The sequence below is a fragment of the Eptatretus burgeri genome, chromosome 3, assembly GCF_056783735.1.
Source record: "Eptatretus burgeri isolate ZD-2024b chromosome 3, Ebu_testis_v1, whole genome shotgun sequence".
NCBI classification, from domain to species: Eukaryota; Metazoa; Chordata; class Myxini; order Myxiniformes; family Myxinidae; genus Eptatretus; species Eptatretus burgeri.
Window position 1 is genome coordinate 109,649,974 of NC_140963.1, and position 23,400 is coordinate 109,673,373.

General features: G+C 41.1%; 3 protein-coding genes across 7 annotated transcripts in view; 1 reads left to right on the forward strand and 2 right to left on the reverse strand.

Moving 5' to 3' along the window:
• Nucleotides 1-1,744, reverse strand: part of LOC147030688 (uncharacterized) — a 30,217-nt gene extending 28,473 nt beyond the window's left edge. For 3 of the 5 annotated variants that reach the window (XM_085874977.1, XM_085874973.1, XM_085874975.1), the window contains exon 1: nucleotides 1,636-1,744. The gene's annotated coding sequence lies outside the window, so the exon portion shown is untranslated. The remainder of the gene's footprint in view (nucleotides 1-1,635) is intronic. The other 2 variants (XM_085874978.1, XM_085874974.1) reach the window with 1 other exon arrangement.
• A 1,414-nt stretch (nucleotides 1,745-3,158) lies between these two features.
• LOC147030689 (hsp70-binding protein 1-like) lies at nucleotides 3,159-15,242 on the forward strand. The gene is given in 7 exon segments (XM_085874987.1): nucleotides 3,159-4,019; nucleotides 7,878-8,118; nucleotides 8,528-8,752; nucleotides 10,099-10,254; nucleotides 11,868-11,964; nucleotides 12,192-12,300; nucleotides 14,836-15,242. Coding segments are annotated over 7 exon segments (1,482 nt in total). The 5' UTR covers nucleotides 3,159-3,443; the 3' UTR covers nucleotides 14,914-15,242.
• A 4,630-nt stretch (nucleotides 15,243-19,872) lies between these two features.
• Nucleotides 19,873-23,400, reverse strand: part of LOC147030690 (troponin T, cardiac muscle-like) — a 34,205-nt gene continuing 30,677 nt past the window's right edge. Inside the window, exons 8-11 of the mRNA XM_085874988.1 lie at nucleotides 22,745-22,851; nucleotides 21,325-21,415; nucleotides 20,214-20,257; nucleotides 19,873-20,092 (exon numbers count right to left, since the gene is read on the reverse strand). Of these exons, the coding sequence (XP_085731114.1) occupies nucleotides 20,038-20,092; nucleotides 20,214-20,257; nucleotides 21,325-21,415; nucleotides 22,745-22,851 (297 nt within the window). The 3' untranslated portion in view covers nucleotides 19,873-20,037. The remainder of the gene's footprint in view (nucleotides 20,093-20,213; nucleotides 20,258-21,324; nucleotides 21,416-22,744; nucleotides 22,852-23,400) is intronic.

The window sequence follows — 23,400 nt, forward strand, 5'->3', positions numbered from 1 at the left end:
ATGGAACTTCTACCTCGTGAGAAGCCCGATTTCATGGAATCGTGATGCGTGCTCATTGGTTTACACCGCCAGTGATAAGCTATTTATAACTGCGCTGCGTTCAGCTCAGTCAGCGTGCCGTCCCACATGCATCTGAAGAGGTAGACAGGCTGCGCAACGCAGTCTGGCGAAGGAGTAAAGGATCGATCGAGCTTAGTGTTGAAGTCCGATCATGGTTTTATATTGGCTTGTTTTGTGCATCACCACACTCACTTTCACATCGGTATTGAGTGGTCGTCACCACGATGACTGTGTGTCATGTAATTTGTCGATGGTATAAGAGTTTTCATTCCATATGAAAACTCATTCTACATTCATTCCAATGAATGAATTGTAACAGCCATTCATTCCACATTTGTCGATGGTCATATACCAGCACCGATGGTATAAGAGTTGTCTTACAGTTGTTCATTATCTTTACTTTTGATAAAGTGATTCATGAATTCCATCTTTGCTTGATCACTTTCCAACTCACCAATGAACCCCCACCTACGCCCCAAGGATTGTGTTTCCCTTTTGGTACAATAGCCGGCTTATAGATTGCTGCGTCCTCTCACACGTACATGTCCAGGCCATGGATTGCCCATCGTGTTGCCCATCGCCTTGCCCAAGAAGCAGAAACAAACTGCCAGAGATAACAAGGTGTGGACATGATTGCACCTGCATGGATGCCAGCTATAATTGACACTCTTAGTTTGTCACTTCCAAATGGTAGTCTGGGCTCTGGACTCCAAAATGAAGCACGTAGGATCAGAGTGAATGTTTCACTGGCGAAATACTTTTGACGTCACTCTGCACGAGCTGATGACGTCACATGTATCTTTTGGAAAAAAAAAATAACCGTGAAAGCTCACACGAGCATGAGCATCTGCAGTAATATTGTATTGGTGCTCCTTTGGTTATGGTTTTGTTTTGGTTTTGGTTTTGCCAATTAATTTATAAATTTATAACAATAATTTATAAACAATAATTTATAACAATTTAAAACAATTATGGTTTTGCCAATTAATTTATACATCAGAGCTCTTCAAATTGTTGATTCACTTGCAATGTTAATTGAATGAATAGCAAGTTTCAAGCCTGTTAATCGACAAAAAAAATCATCAACCTTTATTTACACGTTAATAGCAAACGCAGTGAGCTTCATGCTTAACGCGTGCACGTGGGAGAATAGGAAACAACAAAAACACAATACCCTGGCAATTTGGAATCGGTGTCGTTGGCTATGACCCTATTGCTTCCGTTTTTTTTTTTGTTTCTGGTTTTTATCACGGGGAATGATGCATGCCGGGAGATAAAGGCATCGTTGGAGACATGAAAGACCCAGATAATATCAGACATGGTGTATATTTCCTCCACTGATTTTAATAAAGATATCTCCCGCATCATCAAAAAATAATTCGTGATTTACGTTATTTCATCGCTGATCCCGAATCCAGGCCGAAGTAACCGGAAATTGCGTATACAGTTGTGAACCAGTTATAAGTAAAGTCAGAAGCGAATGTAAGAAGAATTATACGTTCGCCTCTAGGCTTTGCCTATTCCATATTAAAGAATACTCACAGCCATTAAAGGATTTATCAAAAAACAGCCCACCTATTAGGTAATACCTTGTAATACTTTGCCCACTTTTAAACCCACACGACACAGTAAAACGGAACACCAGCCGCTCAATGAAGTACCCGCCCCGCCTCCTCCTTACCACCTGAAGCCGGAAGTTGAAGAACTTCCATTTCCGTTCGGAAGTTATTTGCATTTATCAGATTATTATGAATTTAAACTAAATTTTAGACGTGCTCTTGAAAGGTCTTTTACGTAAATTACAGGGCACAAAAACCATAAAAGTAAAAATAAAAAAATTAAATAAATAAACGGCAAACCAACGCTCCGAACTGAAGTACAACACTCGTCAGTTGCACTTATATTATTATTATTATGGCTCTCTTCAGATAGAAATAGAAGAAGTAATTTAATTAGTAAAGCTTGGCTGGAAAATTTAATGTTCATTCAAAATCAACACATTGTATCACCGATGGGGGGGGTTCACCTTTGTCTCCCGTGCTAAAGTTGTTGTTTTATTATTTTTTTGTGTTCTTGGGCAGGGTAAGATGGTGGCCGGTTGGCTTCGAGAGCGACAATTGGCTTGCTCGTGCTTGCATTATACGGCATTGAATTGAAAACAAAGGCTGCACAAACTCGAGTCCTCGGATCTCTGAGGTCTCTGCATTGAAATGTATATAAGACTGGAAGGATTATTATCGCTATTCACGTTGCATGCACCATTGCGTCGTCACCGCACAGCCCCTTTTCTCCGCACGCGCCGCCATGTTGCTAAGCTCAATGAATGATTCACAGAGGTTCATGTTGCCTTATGTTTGTGTGAGAGTGTTCGCATCGACTTTCTTTGACTTCCAACTCGAATTGACATTCAAAATAAATATCTCCCTGTAATTTATCACGCGAGTCCGAAATATATCTGCTTCGAGTGGGCCTCCCAAGATGGCGTCTGGTGGCGACAAATTTTCATAATCTTTGCAGTCCTTTAATACAGTTCAATGGTCTCTGCACTTAATAGAGGGAAGAAGAAGAAGAAGAAGAATAACAAGAAAAAGTAAAGAAGAAGAAGAAGAGGAAGAAGAAGAATAAGTGAAATTTCATTGTGGAAATTGAATAAGCTTCGTATTGATAAAGTCGTTCAGCCAACGAACCATAAATATATTTTGAATGAATTAGTAACTGCTAAGTTTGAATGAGGAAGTATATTTTTTTATTTCCACAGCGACTCTCACAATGGTGACAGTTTTATTTTCCTGACAGGTTGTTGATCAACCATGACGTGAGGAAATGACGTATATAAATCTGTCTCGACATTGATAGTGAACGACATTACGATTTCAAATTATAAATAGTACGGTATTCAAAATACCAAAACCAAAAAAAAACACGAACATAAATTTCGTCTAAAGTGCGACGATGCAACACACATCCCCATCGGAAACGTTTTTTCTTGATATTTAAATATTGATTACAAACGTAGAATAGTCCACTTTTACAGATGAAAACTGATAGGTTTCTAATCGTCATTTAATGGTTTATATAAATTGAACAACTTCAAAGGTAACATTTATGTGACGTCATCACGTCGCGCTTGAGAGCGTAATCGGAGAAACGGCGATGTTCACGTGCCTTTGGTTCGTTGAATGATTCCTTTCGCAGATTTGCTTTATGGTCACGAATACTTGATATTGACCTCGTAAATTGACCTTTTTGTGATCGTATTTGATCAATTGCTTTGTTTGATATTCCTTTTCGGTTGGCGAGTCAACACGTGGCGTCTCTGAGGTTTTCTTCGGCTTCTTGTGTTGAGGGATTTCAAATTGGACTCCATCAAGGCAGGGTTCGCGATGGCTGACGGAGAGAACGTGAATGACAATGCGCAAGTCAACCTCCAGGTCCACCCCCAGCCCCAGCCCCAGCTTCAGGTCCACCCCCAGCAGCAGCTCCAGGTCCACCCCCAACCCCAGCAGCAGCTCCAGGTCCACCACCAGCCCCAGCTTCAGGTCCATCCTCAACCCCAGCAGCAGCCTCAGGTCCATCCCCAACCCCAGCAGCAGCTCCAGGTCCACCCCCAACCTCAGCAGCTTCAGCTCCACCCCCAGCAGCAGCTCCAGGTCCACCCCCAACCCCAGCAGCAGCTCCAGGTCCACCACCAGCCCCAGCTTCAGGTCCATCCCCAACCCCAGCAGCAGCTCCAGGTCCACCCCCAACCTCAGCAGCTTCAGCTCCAACCCCAGCAACAGCTTCATATCCAACCCCAGCAGCAGCTCCAGGTCCAACCCCAGCAGCAGCTTCATGTCCAGCCCGAGTTTCAGCTTCAATCGCAGCCCGTGCGTGACTTACCTGGTTTACTTCGTGCTGTGACGTCTATTCGTGGAGCTGCCGGAACGACTAACACTGAACGTTCTGCAATGTCAGCGGAGGTAACTACACATAAGTAAGCACGTAGGATCCATCATGTAGTTGCAGAGCCTCTACTAGGAATGTGGGTGACCCCCTGGAAAACCTTATGTAGGGGGGCCTTTCTATCGGATGGCCAATAACATGGTGACGTCTTCAGGTGAAGAATCGATTCATGCCTCGCCCCCAAACGTGGTTAGCGAAATATTTGAATGACCAGCTCTCTCGTCTGTCTCTGTGTGTATCCGTCTTTCCGCATCATCATGGGTATATGCCAGCGATGGCTGGACCGATTGTTACCAAGCTTGGGAGGAGAGTAGCATGGGTCAACCAAAGTGTGATAATGTGGCCAACAATGTCCTAAATCAAATGTCAAGGTCAGCAAAGGGTGAAAAATTACGTTTCTAACTAAAACTCTGGAATGCATCATCAGAGAAAAAAGTGGGGGTTTTTGTGGCATGAGATTCTATGAATTAAGGCACATCAAAAGTATCCTCGACATTATTCTTTCTCTGTGAGGTCACGTTTTCCCAGAAAATGAAATGAGTGCAGAAAGACATTTTCCTGTATGAATAATTAAATCTGACAGAAATTGACTGTCAGGTCCCACTGGTCTACCACATGAAAAACTTGACCCCAAAAAATCGGATCAGAAACTGAGCTGGAGATCACCAACAAACTGGGCACAGATGTAGTATGGACTGAACAGCCCAAAATAATAAATTGCTGCGATTTCAGGTCAAATGCAATAACTTGAAAACAGAACGAAGTGAATGTCACATTATTCCGTAAAGTGATCAAAAAGATAATTCTTTTGAAATATTATCTGGTGGAATTGGTTAATAGAACAAACAAACAAAAAAATAAACCAATGTCACCCGCAGGGTGACCCGTATCTTGCCAAAAGGTGACCACGTGACTTCTTTAAGGTGACACTGAGGTGAACAGAGCTGCTATGCACCAGGAGCGACTCCTTGAGGAATATCTGCCTACGAGAGATTCCGATGAGAATCGTTCTACAGAGTAACCATGAAAAATATGCGTTTTCCTCATAACGTCACCAAATGACGTCATAATGTCTCAAGCTTGACATATCTAGAAAGCACTCATCGAGGTGTTCAATTTGAGGTACTATACGATATGGTTCGTAAAACTTGAAAATTTGACCTTGGGGTCAAATATGTTTGACCTTAGGTGCTAACCATGAAGGTCAAGGCCAATCGCCACCAAAAATTAATCAGCTGAGCGCCAGACCATGAAGTATATTCCCATTAAGTTTGAAGACGATCCGATCAAAATTACTCAAAAAATAAGGGTTTCGTCGACTCCCCTGATTTGCGACAAAGTGACCTTGACCTTTGACCTTGACCTTCAAAATTTTATGCGCTTAAAGGGACCTCGATAGGCCTCTGATATGTGAAGTTACAAAAATTTCCAATGATAACTGTGCTCTGCAGAGTGATTTATACGTGATTACAGACAAAAGAAAAACATATGAAGGTCAAGGCCAATCGCCACCAAAAATTAATCAGCTGAGCGCCAGACCATGAACTATATTTCCATGAAGTTTGAAGACGATCCGATCAAAATTACTCAAAAAATAAGGGTTTCGTCGACTCCCCTGATTTGCGACAAAGTGACCTTGACCTTTGACCTTGACCTTCAAAATTGTATGCACTGAAAGGGACCTCTATAGGCCTCTGATATGCGAAGTTACAAAAATTTCCAATGATAACTGTGCTCTGCAGAATTTTTTATCCGTGATTACAGACAAACAAACAAACAAAAAAAAAAAAACATACAAGCTGACCAACATATCTTGCAAAAACTTCGTTTTGGCAAGATAATAACAAAATGCAAACACTCGTGAGGTCAACGAATACCCTAGTCAATTTACAGCAAGCAAAAATATATTTTCCCCATATTTTGTCTTTTTTTGGTATTTCAGTGCGATTTAAAAACTTTTTTTTCCCAAAAATAGCAAAAAGATAGGTTTCTTTTCCTATTTTTTTTTTTTTGCTATTTTGGAGATTTTGGTGGTGGCAGTGCTATGTTTTCGCTATTTTTCTATACTTTGTTTTTCATAAATGGTTGTTATTTTTTCTCTATTTCTTTTGTTTAAAAATATTTTTCTCCTATTTATTTCCTATTTTTTGTTTTTGTTCAAAACTGGTGATTTAAAATCTATTGTTAATTTTTTTATTTTATTTTATTTTATTAGAAGCCTGGTGTTGGTTTAGTGGTTGGGGTGGCTGGCTTAGGATCCTAGGGTCCTGAGTTCAAGCCCTGTTGGCTGCTGAATTAACACCAGGTGGGGTTTATTCAGCCTATCATCTTTCCAAGGTCAGCAAAATGAGTACCAGTGCACTAGTAGAGGGGCACAGCATCAGCAGCACAACCATGCTTCCAAGAAATGATTGCTACCTGGAAGCCAAACACAAGAACAGAACAGAACCTATTTTTTTTTCTATTTTTTTTTTTGTTCCAAAACTGGCTATTTTTTCCTATTTTTTTAGTTCCAAAACTCACGATTTAAAATGTTTTTCCCATGTGGAAAAAAAAATATGAAAAAAAAAATTTGCATGTATTTTTTCCAGTTTTTTTGATTGTTTTTTTTGTTGACTAGGGTATTGACACCGTTCTCATGTGACACCCAATACAGACGAATCTGCTGCCGAGAAAGGGCAGATACAAAACACCGTACGGATCGAAAATTAAAATCACGAGCAGAGTACCCACCCTATGACGATCTTGTTCTGAGTATGCAACACGTTTTTCTGACGCATACCTTTATTTGGGCGGTGTATCGGCAACTGACAGCTCTGTATAGGAAAAATAAAGAACCCGGGTTTAATACGTGCATGAAGCAAAAACATACCTACTGCTTGTAATTCAAAACACCTCACACACTGGAAAACATGGGGACAGGAAGACTGTACTGTATGTAAATGGTGGACACTTGTAATACCCCGATCCTCAGCAGTGCTACATAATACACATTTACATAAAGAATTTGTGCCCCCCCCCCCCCACCGTGACTGGGAAAGATAAAAACACCCTATACACAAATTGGAGTCATGCATGCAGCAAGTCTGGATGTAATTGGCCCAGAACTGTAGGAGGAGTAGCGTGACAAACAAACACACAAACCCACAAACGAACAAGCACCGGTCTGTGAATTATCGTAAGGATAATTATATTGAGAAATTTATGAAACCTCACACTCACCTAAGAATAGATAAAACAACAACAACCTCCGTGACAAAAAATACAGTGCTCTGAAAGGTCCGGTTTTTTTCGTGTATTTCACTGTATTTTTCATCATTGAGATTTACCGATAGATGTGCAATATGTTTGTGAAGTGCATCGTGATGTCTTTTGGTTAAACCCATCAGTGAAGCGATTGGCAGCCGGTAGAAATGAATGGCTAGTGATATTGGAAAAATCTATGTTGCACAACTGGACTTTCAAGATGCTTTGAAAGTTATTCAAGTTGATGTGGGGGGCCCCTCTTTGTGGGTGGCCCCTACAACTGTGGGCTCTGCGGGCACCTATCAGAGACCCTGTGTAGGTGTCTTTTGGAGTGTCTGCATATTGGTCTGAATGGGGGGAGTCAACATCTGCAAATTCTGCTTATAGAATACTTAGATAGTCTTTTTAATATTTCATACAGTTCTGCATGTCATGGTCCATTGCAAAGTTCTATGAATTCCAATGCTACTTAGTCAGTCACTCCTCTCTGCCATTTCTAACCCATGTCCTATCTTGGTTCTTTTTGACTGTTTATATATCACACCCCATCAATCCTCCTTGTACCTTGCTTCAAGTTGCAATTTCATTTGCGTTACCTAATACCTTTCCTCACCTAATTTCTTCCTTAGAACCAACAATGGTTAATGAATGCCTTGGGAGAGTTGTGCTGTCCCAGCGACGATGTACAGCTAATGAAACAAGCACTTGCTTTGCTGGAAGTCGAGATGGGCAGGGAAAAAGAAGAGAGCCGCAGCAGGGCAAAGAACGAGGAAGACGAGGATGTGGAAGAGTGGGACGAAAGAGTTCAAAGGCAGGAGAGGGCACTCGACACGCTTCTGGAAATCACCGAAGTTGTAGACAATTCTCGAGGTCTGGCTTTTCGGCCATCTATTTTACCCATACAGTTTAATTATCCTCGGTATTATAAAGTAATTAGACAGCGTAGAGGTAATCTTGAAACGAGCTGTTTGGCCGGCGAAACAGGCACCACAATCTAATTGAATATATCGAGCAGTTGAGTAATTGCTTTTGGGCTTTCAATTGTAAATGTTTCCATTTGAAATGCCATTCCACTAAACCCAAATAAAACCATGGCGAGTTACTGCCTGAATGTTTATTTACCATGAATTGAACTAACCGAATGACAATTGTAAAATCGGTTGACACTGAAAATGCAATACGAGCGATGTTTACTCCCTCTCTCCCTCTATACCTCTATACCTCTATACCTCTCTACCTTCTTGATCCCCTGCCTCTCCCCCACCCTATTTCACAGTAGACTTTTGCAAGCTTGGTGGTATGAATGTGGTGTTTACCGGACCCTTGCTTTCCTTGGCTCCCTCTCTACGACATCGTGCAGCAGAGCTGGTTGCCATCTGTGCCCAGAATGAGCCCATGGTTCAGTCTTGTGTCTTGAGTCTCGGGGGTCTTCAAACGTTGCTGGACCTTGTGGATAAAGACACAAATGAGGTTGTCAGGGTCAAGGCTCTTTTGGCTGTCTCCTGTGAGTTTCTGCATGGTGGGGGAGTTAATATCCAAGCCTGTTATTATTTTTCCCTTTATAAATGAACCAGAAACCCATATTCTATTGAGTGTAATCTTAATTGCAAGTCATGCTGGTATTGATTTGAGGATTGCTGGTACCATTTGTCACATGAAAGTGTCATAGTCTTGAAGGTGTCATCAGCTCCTCACAGTTCCAACATGAGTCTTATACTTTCATCGCTTTAAAGTCATGGCTTCACGTTACGTTCGTTTCTAACATTCATTTGTCATTGTGTTTTATTTGTGATCGTGCAATTCAAAAACAAATACTTTGCTCGAAAGAAAGCTTCACTGGGTATATGGAGCCAGAGCTTGGAGTCTACATGCTGCATATGCCTGTAAGCACCGCGTCAGCACATTATTTGCGATTATAAATCTACTATTGCAGGAAATAACAGGATGGCCTAGATCAGCGTTTCTCAACCTTTTTACCCTTGTGGAACCCTTGAAATAGTTTTCATGTCTCAGGGAACCCTTGCATAAAAATTATTATATACCATTATTAATATCTTGCTCTTTAATATTTTTATCGTAGTTCACGTGGTAAATATAATATTTTTTTCGATATATATGGTAAATATAATATATCAGTCACTCAATGATACACGAATCCGCCGCGTGCAGAACGTCCACTAACCAGTGAGGGCGGTTTCACACTGGTGCCATATAGACATCGTTAAATATATTCCCTATGGTTGTTATAATTGTAAATAATATAAGAGGTTGAAGCCTCTATTATAATAACCAAGGATTTTCCAACATTATGCCGTACGTATATAGTAAAATTACGAATATTAAATCAAACAAAAACTACTCAAAAATACATCAGCCTATTTATTAGTTTCTCGCGGAACCCCTAGCGACCTCTTGCGGAACCCTAGGGTTCCGGGGAACCCCGGTTGAGAAACACTGGTCTAGAGGTACGAACACTCACCTCAAAGCCGTCTTGCCTGGGTTTGAATCCCGATTCAGCAATAAACTCTCATTCTGCTGTTTCACAGGCAAGGTGATTCATCAATGTGTATGCCATCCCTCGGATAGACATTAAAATGAGTCCCATCTGCCAGCATTAGTCGATGGATGTTATTGATCCCACGATATCCTTCGTGAAGAGTCAGCGAGCTATCATCAGCACTGAACAAATTTCAAATTCCTCCCCTAACTACTGCTGGGAAGGTAATGGGAAACCACCCAGTATAACCCTTTCCAAGAAACTGCTTTGGCAGCACCGACACTCTAACAGAATATGGTGCATCAGAATTGCATGAACAGGATAATGCTTTGCTGTGTTCCTTGTGGGTGCAGGCATTGTGCGCGAAAGTGAGGTGGCGCTGCATGAGTTTGTAGAAAAGGATGGTTGTTCCTTGTTGCTCCGGAGTCTGCAGAATGAGTCTCCACGCTTGCGTGCAAAAGCTGCATTCCTGGTGCATTGCTAACTTCGTTCCAGACCTCATCTTCAAGGTACACACCAAATTCGGATACCTTTGAATTGCCTTTTGCATCCAATGGAGTGCACCGACTCACAAAGGAAGGATGCTGTCCTTGGGGAGGAGTGGGGGTGAGATATGAAGGAGACCAAATCATTGACGACATCAACATGAAGCTGTTGTTAATAATTAATTATCAGTGATGGAGAACTTCATTGATTACTGGATTGCAGGCTCAATTTGACTCGAAAACCTATTTTTATGGACCTGGACTCATGTATTAGCTGGTACTTGGATTAAAGATTCGCTCTAGTTCAATGAAATGAAACTTTCCAAGGCATAATCGTTAACTTGCAAGAATCGGGTATTCCTATCTAAAAATATATTTTGCATATTTGAGGGAAAAATTATGATTACCATGTAAATAATTCAGATTTGCAGATATATACATGTACATACCAGCATGGATTAGCTCGCTCCACTCGTCTCACCACACTTCACGACAACTGCATAAACACTGCCACATGATTCAAAACACTGAACCGGCTGGCATGTTATTAAAAACGTCGTACCACCATGTTATTTAAAACACCTCACTGGCACGTTATTAAAAACACCTCGCCAGCACGTTATTAAAAACACCTCGCCGGCATGTTATTAAAAACACCTCGCCGGCACGTTATTAAAAACACCTCGCCAGCACGTTATTAAAAACACCTCGCCAGCACGTTATTAAAAACACCTCGCCGGCACGTTATTAAAAACACCTCGCCGGCACGTTATTAAAAACACCTCGCCGGCACGTTATTAAAAACACCTCGCCGGCACGTTATTAAAAACACCTCGCCGGCACGTTATTTAAAACACCTCGCCGGCACGTTATTAAAAACACCTCACCGGCACGTTATTAAAAACACCTCACCGGCACGTTATTAAAAACACCTCACCGGCACATTATTAATAATACCTCACCGGCACCACATTATTAAAAACAGACCACAAACACATTATTAAAAACAGACCACAACCACATTATTAAAAAAAACACCTCCCCACCACCACGTTATTAAAAAAACACCTCAACACCACCACGTTATTAAAAACACCTCACGGAACGTTATTAAAAACACCCCACCACCACGTTATTAAAAACAACTCACGGAATGTTATTAAAACCACCTCACCACCACCATGTAATTAAAACCACTTCACCGGCATGTTATTAAAAACACCCCACCTACCACTTTATTAAAAACACCTCACGGAACGTTATTAAAAACACCCCTCCACCACTTTCTTAAAAACACCTCATGGAATGTTATTAAAAACACCTCACCGGCACGTTATTAAAACCACCTCACCACCACCACGTTAAGAAAAACACTTCACCGGCACGTTATTAAAAACACCTCACCTGCACGTTATTAAAAACATGTTACCGGCACGTCATTAAAAACACCTTACCGGCACATCATTAAAAACACTTCACTGACACGTTATTAAAAACACCTCACCTGCACGTTATTAACAACACCTCACCACCACCTTTTTTAAACCTCATCCAAGTGGGAGACCCCCTTTCGCTCTCTCTCCCCCATGCATATTCCCAGTTTGACTATTTTATTTACTTATCTCTCACTCTTGCAGAGGACTTTATTGCAATGGGCACGGTGCAACAATTGGGGATGATGTTACAAGATTTTCATGAACCATCACATGAGCACATCGCTGGAGCTCTTTGCTGGTAACCATATCAAAGATTAATCCAAAAATTTATAATTGTACTGTATTCCTTTCTTCCTCCTCCTCCTCCTCCTCCTCTTCTTCTTCTTCTTCTTCTTCTTCTTCTCCTTCCTCTTCTTCTTCATGTTTTAAGTCTTTACATCCTCACTGTATGCATTTTAATTGTTTTTGCCCTTCTTTCTGACCTTTTATTACTTACTTTTGTCCCTTACTTTTTCAACGGTGAAGTCTGGCATCTCATCCCATGGGACTGGCTGGTTGTCAAGAGTCAGCTTTGGGGCTGCAGCATGCACTCCGTAGTAGAATCTCAGAGCTTGGTACCAACGACCAGTTTCAGGTAACAAAAAATATTTCACTTCTTTTGATGGCACTTCACTTTAATTATGTGTTGAATGAGTTTTTATCATATCTTAAGTGTGTTGGGGCAGGACTTATTTATAGGTCCGACCCACAGGTAGCATAATTTATGGGGGGCACAACTATATTTCTGATGAAGTGTAGGTTAAAGCTGATGCAGTGATCCCTGTAGGTTAAAGCAGGCAGGAATTTGTAATTTGTTCATTGTGCTGGTGACAGCTTGCCTACTCTTCCCGAAAGACACCGTGGGATCTTTAACATCCACCAACTCATGCTAGCAGACTGAACACTCAACTGAGCATCCATCTGAAGGATGGCACACTTTGTGATGCAGCACACTTCCAACAAAACACCGATCAGACAACTTGTAGCCGGGTGGGGAATTAAACAGTCTTGGCAGCTCAAACATGTAAGGACGCTCCCTCTCTACCATCCTCTCAGAATCTTAAGGAAGGAGGTGATTGACCAGTACAGTCGAGTTTCATCGGTTTAAAGAGAAACAAGCAGCATAAGTGTGCAAGAGTGACTGTTTGAGGAATGATAACATTACCAGATTCAGAGCTGGTGCAGTTATGAACATCTGACTTTGCACATTCATCTCCTTGCAAAGAAAAACAATAAAAGCGTCGATGATGCTCTGCTTCCGTTCAGACAGCGTGACCTAATAAAAGTGTGAATTATAACCTTCCCTTCACTCATTTGAAATTCCATGCCTTTCCTTGCAATGGAATTTAAAGCTTTTCCTTGTGTCCTTTTTTTTTTTCTTCTTCTTCTTCTTCTTCTTCTATGGCTGTTTCTCAATCGGCACGAAGCCATGTGTCTCATGAACGCCATTTGTTTTCAAATATCAATCACTTTGCATCTGAGAGATCTTCTGGGATTTTTTTTATCGTTAGATTATTTTCTGTAACCTTTTATGAAATTTCTGTGCAGTTTTGTAATGCAATGAGGAAGCACACCAAAAAGCCCAATCCCACATTATCAATGCAGTCTGTTAATCGAATGCTTCCATTTGTGTTGTTACATACCTTTTATACATTTACATCACATTTCCATTTCCATCAGGGCTGTGTGGTGATGATGTATATTTCTGACAGGCTACAATTTTGTCTGAATCTTGATATTCCCCAATGCTGAGAGCATGAGCGGCAAATTTGATTGGTCGAGATGATGTAAACTGGCATATTATTTTATTAAAGTACTCCTAAACAAGAGGTTTTTGGAAGTACCAATAAGGCGAATGTTGTTCTCCCAACATTGTTGGTTCTAAAGAAGAAATAAAATAAAGATTTTAAAGGCTGTAGAAAAAAACAAATGAAAACAAACTTTTTTTGGAAGGTTATCGCTGTTGATGCGCAGTCTTATTTTACACCTTATTTTACGTCGTACACCTTATTTTGCACATTAAATTAGTTATTTGTGTCCTTTATGACGTCAATAAAAACAGTAAGTTTCCTGTTTGTCATGATTTTCAATTTTTTTTGACTGTTAGACAGGCAGAGTAAAAAAAATTCTCGCTCTGCTCTGCGCTTACGCGATTGGGGACAAATTCAGAGCCAATATATTGCTCAGCTCCAGGTTTGTTTTCTGATTCCTGTTCCAGTTAGTGTTCAAAGTATTACATTCAATTGAAATAAAGTTGTTCCTTAATCATAAACTGATGTTTGTAGACAGACAGACAGACAGACAGACAGACAGACAGACAAAGTGAACCAATTGCTTAACCGCACTTTTTGCTTTGCATGCATGCATGGGGTAAAAATTGCCTGACTTCTCTGTGCGTATGTGCAAACCGGATGAGATTCTGTGCAATTTGTGTAATTCAGAGCCAAAGTACTACTAAACTGCAAGTTTGTGTTCCAATTCATGTTCTTTCGTGATCAAAATATGAAATTCAATTGAAATTAAGTAGTTCCTCAATCATTGACTGACTTCTGTAGACAGAGTGAACCAACTGCTTTGTGCTTCGCTTGCAGGATAATTCCCTTCTTTTGGGTCCAAGATCACTGTTTTTTTTTATACATGCATGCAGAATTGTCTTATTTTAGTAAGACAACTCCAACCTGTAATGTCCCTTTAAACCTGCCTTGAGAAAGTGCCACAAAGTCTCAATTTTTGTACACTTGTCGAATGACTAATAGGTCAAGTGAGTCGTGTAACATGAGCATGTTCATGCGCAGCCACATTTTCTCCCCTCTTCCCTTCAACAATGCTAATGCAAACAAACTTTTGGAGCACTCCATTGCCCTGCACAAAAGTGTTGCTTTGTGGAGCAGTTTTCATGCATTGCTTGCTCAATAACCTATTGTTCTTCAACATTCCATATCTCAGTCCCAATTCAATGTGGTCGTCAACTTTTGCAACCGATTTTTTTTTTTGTTTGTTTGTTTGTTTTTTTTAACTGCTGTTGCTCGCTCAGCAGAACCAAAACACAGTATTAGCTGTCAGTCTGATATAACTTTGATTGCTGATGTATTTTTTTCAGGCATCTTTATTTCCCTGTCTCCCTGTGCAGGAAGAAAAGGAGTTTTGTGAGCATCTTATGGAGATATTCGCTGCAGATAGCCCCAGCAATGGAGCCATGGATCGATAGATGGGATGATTGATCAATCTGACTGCACCTGTGCTTCCTTTCTTCCCACTATTTGAAATGCGTTGGAAATGTATATGTTGTTGCCATGTGAGTATGTGAGAGGGAAAAGGGGGAAAATGAGCTTGGTCAACAGTTCCCTATTATTCATTAGTTTGTGTTTCGGCTCTAAACAGACTACTCTTTAAACAGTCGATAATTTGTTTTTAATTTTGCTTAATATTGATGCAAAAATATTTGTGTGGGGGGAAGGGAAGGGACAGGTTAAATGCAGTGTCCCATTGAACAAGCATATATGTAGAGATTTTGTGAAATACAAGCTGATGTATTTATTGATGGTCGAATATTTTTATTGTGTTTATTAATTAATTGTCACATTGCTCTTCAACTGGCTAGCAGGATGGCTTTGAGGTATGCATACTTGCCACTGAGCTGTCTAATCTGAGTTTGCATCCTGACCTAGCTATAAACTGTAATCCTGGTGTTTTGCAGGCATGATGAAATGTCAATGTGTGTACCATCCCTCGGATTGATGTTAAACTGGGTGCTCTGCGAGCATTAGTTGGTGGACATTAAAGATCCCACGGCGTCCTTTGCAAAGAGAAGGCGAGCTATCACCTGCAAAATGGCCAAATTACAAATTCTTGCAATGACTTCCTCTGTCGGAGTGACTATCCAGGTTTAGATCCCACCAGGATTGTAACTCCAGCCAAGAAACTGCTAAGGTAAAACCGTCGCTCTGCATAGAGCATGCTACATGATAATGATGATTTGTTCTGCAACGATAACATTGAGGGTTTCTCAACGGGCTGAGCTGTTGCTATATCTTATAGGGATTAAGGGGTTAAATCCATATCCCTCTCAGAAAGTTGTAGAAAATCCTGAGGTGCATTTGATTCCAAGAGCAGCATTACTCACTCCTGGGCATTAATCGTTCTAGTCCATCAAGATTTGATGAGTAGTTTTATTGCTGCCAATTGCAAAGTCATATTATGTTTGCACTTCGTAACTGGAGATGGTCGTTTACGGATGGCATGCGAACACATGAGTGCATTAATTTTGTTTGCAATGTGGTAGTTGCTGTCTCGACAGCAACCATACTGAGACAGGAAGCATTGCAACCATGGTGTCAAGGAATGTTCAAGAAGATCATATCATTTGATCCCTGCAATTTTGGCATGGGGGGCTGGCAATACCTCACCTTCTTAGGGAATGATACCATGGGATCTTTAACGTCCACCAACTAATACTGGCAGACGGGACACCCGTTTAACGTCCATCCGATGGACGGTGCACTTGTTGATGCTTTTCTGGGAAAAGGAGAGATCGTTTCAAATAGGGAATGGGCACGAGCACTTTGGTGGTACGAGGCTCAAACCATTTTGACGACTGAAAGATGTTTTGTTTGTGCTGTTATAAGACACAATTCACATTTTTCATTTGCTTGTTTTTGTCACTTCAATCTATAAAACTGTGCAAACAGAAGATCTGATGGAATTTCAACTATTTTATTGGAAATCTCCACTCTGTTTTCAAGGCAGTAAGCTTGTAGACACGATGTGATGCCTGAAATAGTTTTTGGTCTTTCACTCCCAGCGGATGACGTAGAGCAGAAGATAAAATGAAAGCAAATGAGATTATTAAAAGGAGAAGAGTCAAGCCAATAGATAAAATGAAATGTCCCATAAGAGTCAGGAGCCTCTGATTGCGATCCTACAGCAATTTTCAGGATGTGACTTCAACGACTACATGGTGAGTTTTATCATCCAAAACCAAGTGACATCATATACTCGCCAATGCAAAACATTGTTTCCCTGTTTGCTTGATCTTTCGTGCTCCGCAATGGTATTGTTACGGGTCTGGGTCCGGGTACGGATGAGGTCCACACGATGGTCGCCGGACCCGCCACTCATGCTGTCTAACCCTGAGGCTGCCAGCCATGGATAACTCTGTGGCCCAACGAGTTGTTAACTAGTTGGGATAATTAGGTCTAACACGGTCCTCATGCCTTTGATGTCGTGTTACATATTGGTGACCTAATGATAACTAGGGATCACGCATCTGAGTATTTATCGCGGCCCAACGGAACCACCATTGCAGCCTTGGCTAATCAAGGAGCCAATTGGTGGGGCATAAACTTCCCATCTATATGACGTCCATGCTTTGAAAGAAAGGACAACCAAAGCAGATTTGAAAGATGTTCAGCAAGCAACCTCTATCAATCTTTCTTTCACAAGTAGGCAATCATCAAAGCATGTATTTATATCAGATAGCAATTATCAAACAACCAAAGGCAATGGCAAAACAACCGGCAGGTGATCTCCGTCAGCAATCCAAGCTGTTCTGACGTTGCTGGTGCATTGACAAACAGCTCCGAACTGAGCCGCGTCCTGGCCTTTTATATGTCCTGGCAAGGCATGGCTCCAAAGGAGAAATGTTCATACGAGGATCCTTCGACCCTTGCCAGCCTCTTCCCATTGGTGTGCATCTGGCGGAGCAGGTGCTACAATGGAGCTGTGGAAAATCCCTGCATTATGATGTTCAGACAGTGCTGTGCGACCCAGACCCACGCCTCGCACACCAAAACACTCAAATGGCCCCTCTCCGAGGATGAAATGTTCCTCGGTACTGTGCGTGCTTGGGAAGCATTGTCTCATGTGACAGATGTGGAAGTGCAGAGAAGGAAGAATGTGGGAAGGTAATTGGACCATTCTGGAGAATTCATTGTTTCAAACGGTGAGGGATTCGTTCATGTGTATGAGGTTTGACGAAGGGTGGTGGTGACTTTGAGACCGAAGAGTATGGGATGGACGGACGGATGAACAGATGTGTCGATTGTGAATAATAAAAGAATGAGTGAATCGAGTGGTGAGGGAGAGGGACAGAGAAGGATGAACGACCGACTGTGGGGTTGAAGGAAAGAGCGATCGGGTGAAGGAGGGGTTGATGGATTAAGATTGTTGAGGTGAATTGAGAAGGTTGAAAGTGGATAGAGAAGGAGAAGATCACACTGGGGATGAAACAGGCTAATCTCACAATGCATTTCCCCCATATCCCCTGGACACAGGGAAAGGATCTACCTGCACACAAACTGAAGAAATAACTGCCTGGGGAATTCCTTCATGTTCATGGATGTTCTACCTGGAGGTCCATTTCCACAATCGAAACAGTATAAAAAGGTCTTGAGCTGGGAGTTTTGTAAAGACTGCTTTGATTTATCAGGTGTTTTTCCACAAGTGTTTTGATGTAAAAACACTTGGTTCCACTCCAACTAAGGTGCAGCAATTATGATGTCATGCTCATTCAGATCGATTCAATAAGATGAAAAGTGATTGTGAAAAATATACTCGAGATAAACCGATTTGGGTATCGGTCTTGAAAAATGTGAGGGGTGATGAGGTATTTGGCCCATAAAGCAGAGGACATTATGTGTGATTTGCAACCATTTGCTATCCCAGAAGTGTTCCCTCTCCATTTGCTTCAATCAAACCTTCCTTCCTACCCTCGAACAGTTCATCCCCATACAGGAAATTTGGACGGCTTCTCCTTGGAATAAAAGTGATCACTTTGTATTTATGGGCTGGCAGGATGGCCTTGAGATATGCACACTCACCTCGAAGCTGTGTATCCTGGGTTTGAATCCCGACCCAGCTATAAACTGTCATGTTGTTGTTTCACAGGCGGGGTGATTCATAAATGTGTGTGCTGTCCCTCGGATGGACTTTAAATGGGTGTCCCCTCTACCGGCATTAGTCAGTGGACGTAACAGATCCCACGGTGTCCTTTGCGAAGATTAGGCGAACTATCGCCGGCACCATGAACAAATTCTTCCCATAACCAGCAGCGGGAATTTCATCAACAGCACAGCTGTGCTCCCAGCAATGATCCAAACCAGCAGCCATAGGCTGCACACAAAATAATGATAGCTTTGTATTTATCCATTTGTAAACCATTCTTACTTTCAGTCAGCCTGAATTGACTGGTCCCTTCTTGCTTTTCTTCGAGGTTATTCACTATCTGAAGATTCAGAGAAAATATTGTTGGGACTTCTTGCACTGCCTGCCGGAGCTGTTCCATTGCATTCTTCTCTCCAGGACTTCAGGAACCACCGCTTTATGTAACCCCATCCCTACCCACACTCTTGTCTACCCCAAAGAACCCTACCGAGCTCAACACTGTTCCCAGAGGTGTAGTACAGCCAGAGTGGTGCTTCGGCACCTCAATCCATCCAAAGTAGAGCTTCGCTTCGCAACAGTTTAAAAAACAAGAAAACAACCACGTTCACGATTGGTTGAGTTGTGCTTTGTGTGCTTTCATCAGTTTCATGTCCAAATATTTGGGGTCATATGTTGTCCTGAAGCCTGGATATGTCAATACGTTGGACACTTTGTCTCGGTCGCAATATTATAACAATACAGGTTATAGGCACACACACAGATCCGAATGAATTGCCGAATACAGCAAGGTCCAGAAGCGAGACAAACTTTCAACCATTTTGTATCCAGATTTAGTAAATTACCTTATATTTGCAAAAGTATTGATACTCTGTAAGGTGTGAAGGTATTTAAAACTTTGGATGTTTCCAAGCCGTTGATGTCTGGGTGGATCAGTGATGTGGCTGTTCTTGTGAAGAATCCGACATTTTTGCGGAGCTCCAGCACCTCGAAATTTGGCACTACACCACTGCCTGTTACCATTTCCTTCCCTCTTCTCTTCTTCTGCTTTTTTGTGAGCTCATCTTCTTGCTTGTTGCACCAAACTATGCCCCCATTGTTTTCAGTCGGTTGCCTTTTCGCCCCTGTCACCTCTCTCTTCCATCAGCATCGATTTTGTATTTGTGTTTTTTAGTCTTTTTTTTTTTTTTTTTTTGCATGTGTTCAACTTGCTGCAATTTCACTTTCCTTTTCCCTCCCTCCCCATGTACTTGAACTCTCCATTGGGAAGTGAAAGCAGGTCACACCGTTGTGACACCATTTTTTTATTATTATTTTGGTCACACCACTGCACAGAAGAGAAGCAACAGCAGTAATATGCAACACCCATTATATTTGACCATCAAATGAGGCTCAAGCCCTTATGCAATCGGCCACTCGACAAGCTCTCCTTTGCCTGTCTGTGAAGGATACTCTACTTCCAGCGACCTGCAAGCTTGCCTTTGCCAGCCCCCCTTCCCTTGCTGCTGCTGTGAAGAAAAATAGTGAAATCCATTGTGGTATCACATGATAAATAAACAACAACAATGTTAACAAGAAATGGATAATAAAGACTAATGGTTAATGAAACTAATAAGAGGCTGAACTTACTACTTTCCTTGTGCATCTGTGACTCGCACACGCAAGACACCAATCTGTAAAAGAAAACAAGATGGTGGCACCTGGGTGAACCGTGGCCAGTGTCGTAAAACCGAATGAAAGACTATTGAATCCTTCAATGTGTCCAAACTCTGTCCCAAGTGTCTAAATGGACCATGAAACTGAAATCCATTAGGACCATACTCTGTGGAGAGCGTTGGTGCTGCCTAAACAGTCTCCTTGGCTATTGGGCACAATCCTGGATGGGTCGCCACTCCAACACAGGATACCAGCAAGCTGGAACTCATTTTGCTGACCTCGGAAGGATGACAGGCATAGTCAATCCCACCTGGTATTAATTAAACAGCTGAGTGGGATTTGAACTTAGGATCCTAGGATCCCAAGCACACCACCCTAACCATTAAGCCAACACCAGCCATTGACTGAAATGGGCTTGTCTGTATGGGGAAAATATTAAACTACAGATGAAATTGACAGAACGTTGTGGATTGATGGATGTTAACCACCTTGGGAAGGAAAGCGAAGCTGATATTTCGGGTGTTAACCCTCCGTCAGGGCCAAAGCGGTTTAACGCCTTGTGGACCTACTGTTTGGAGAGGTGCTCGGCCAAAAGGGCTGAAACCTCGATGAAGAACGGAACCCAACTGATGGTCCAGGTATGTGGAATATCAGTCACCCGCTAACAAGTAACTAAAGTTCCTACTTTAGGTAAACTACTTTTTTAGCCACTACTGTTCATCCAATGATTCGAATTGTTGTGCGGTTTTATGAAGTGTGTGTGTGTGTGTGTGTGTGTGTGTGTGTGTGTGTGTGTGTGTGTGTGTGTGTGTGTGTGTGTGTGTGTGTGTGTGTGTGTGTGTGTGTGTGTGTGTGTGTGTGTGTGTGTCACTAAAAGGTAAACTGTAGTGAGATTACCATTACACAATATTTCTCCTGTCCTGAAAAGAAACTTGTCCTTTGTCTTGCTGTGTCAGTACATCTTATCATAATGTATTGTTTGTTGCTCAGAAAAAAAAAATCACTGAGATATGGAAGTTTAGGTGAAATTCCTTGAAGGGATTCCGAACTTCATACCGATCAGGAAGTTGAGTATTAAACTTACATCATATTTTTGTCGTTTCAGTTTTTCTTGCAGGTCATACTTTTCTGACTCGAGCCCGTAAAGCCACTCAAACAATGTTTTGGCTTTTTCTCTGCAAAGGAAGAAGCATGTAGTAGATTAAAAAGTTTTGTCATAACTCGTCTACAACTTTTTGAGCTATTGTGCGATATATCGTTTTTGGCCCCATCTCTCATTGGTGAAGAATCACTTTAAAAATTCTCATATCCAGATTCAGATCTTCACCGAAATCGAATCAATTAGTCCTTGTCGCACACCCATCCTGTTCACAAAATTTCATCCGAATCCATGCATAACTTTTTGAGATATCATGCACACACAAAGAAACGGACAGGGGGTGAACACATACAGTAACCTCCGTCCACCTTCGGTGATGGAGGTAATAAGGACCCCTAGTAAAAGAAACGGATGGTGCAAGTCTATGTGAACACATAATTTTAAAATGGAAAGTTTTCTTCATCTGTAAGTTTGGCCGAAACATATTTTGTCCACTTTTGGTCATGTACATCTAATTACATTTGCAAAAATGGAATATTTTAACCAATACCACCACCTCTCCAATTCCTCTCAACGTCCACTCCCCTTTCTGTCCCACACACTCTATCTTCCTTCCTTTCATCATGTAAGCCTCTCCTGATTTCCCTTCATGTATAAGTAATATGTAGATGGCTCTGAATGACTTGTCTTGTTTTTCTATAGGCAAGCCTGAGAGGTTATGAATATGGAGAAGCATACTTTATCTTAATCAAACACATCAAGAGGTATCTTGCAATTACATCATAAACAACACATGATCTGGAAAAGAGCTTTATGTGGAATTAATGGCAGGAATTTGTTCAGTTACCAAGTTTCTTGGAACGCGCTTGTCAAGTGGCTTAAGCACTCCATTCAAAACTGTTGAGAACGAATGACTCACGGGTTGGCAAGCGCTATCGAGCTGCTTGGTAACTGAACACACCCCTGGTTTGCTGGATGATGGACAATGGAATCTGCCATTGACCCATATCAACTCCATATTGATGATGATTTGATTTGTAGAACTCGCACGTACTCTAATGACCGAATTCATTGGTCATAAATTTGCTGGCAATCTCTTTTTGTTGTAACATTTATTCTGAAGCAGTAACTATTATCCTAACGACATGCTGCTCTGTCATGGAATCACAATATGATGAATGCTTTTTACAACAAAATTGAAGGTTATTGAAGATGTAATTATTACTATATATATATATATATATATATATATATATATATATATATATATATATATATATATATATATATATATATATATATATATATATATATATATATACATACATATATATATATACATACACACAATATAAATTACACTTTAACTTGACTTTAATGACATTATAATTGCACTCTCTCTTACCTGAGCTTCTCTTCATTCAGATGGTCAATATTTAAAGGTTTTTTCCTCTCTCCCAATATTTTCTTCCTTTTTTCCTTTTCTGTCATCTTCTTACCCCCTCGACTTTTCTCCGACTGTTAGTAGAGTGGGAATGGGGTTGAGGGAACAAAGCAATTGTGGAAATAGGGATGTTGGGTGAAAATAATTAAAGATGAGGTAGATTTGAAGAGGAGCGAATTAGGAATGATATATGATTTGATGATTCCATGTACCATACTACTTACAGATTGTTGGGACTGCAGTCACACACACACACACACACACACACACACACACACACACACACACACACACACACACACACACACACACACACACACACACACACACACATCCATTTATAGGAGACAGATATAGATGGGCCTTAGGTTGGGTGATAATGAATAAAATGTTGATTAGCCAATTTAAAATATATATTATTTCTTTACCTATTCTCAGATATATTTGAGCAGTTGGGCTCCTTTGAACTCCAGATCTGCAAGTGAGAGGAATATTTTATCTGGAATTGACTATTTTTGATGACAAAAATAAAAATGCTGAATAAATAAAAACCTTAGCTGTAATAGTTTCCTTAGCAAGTTTAGAGATGATGAGATTTTTTTTTCTTCTGACATTTC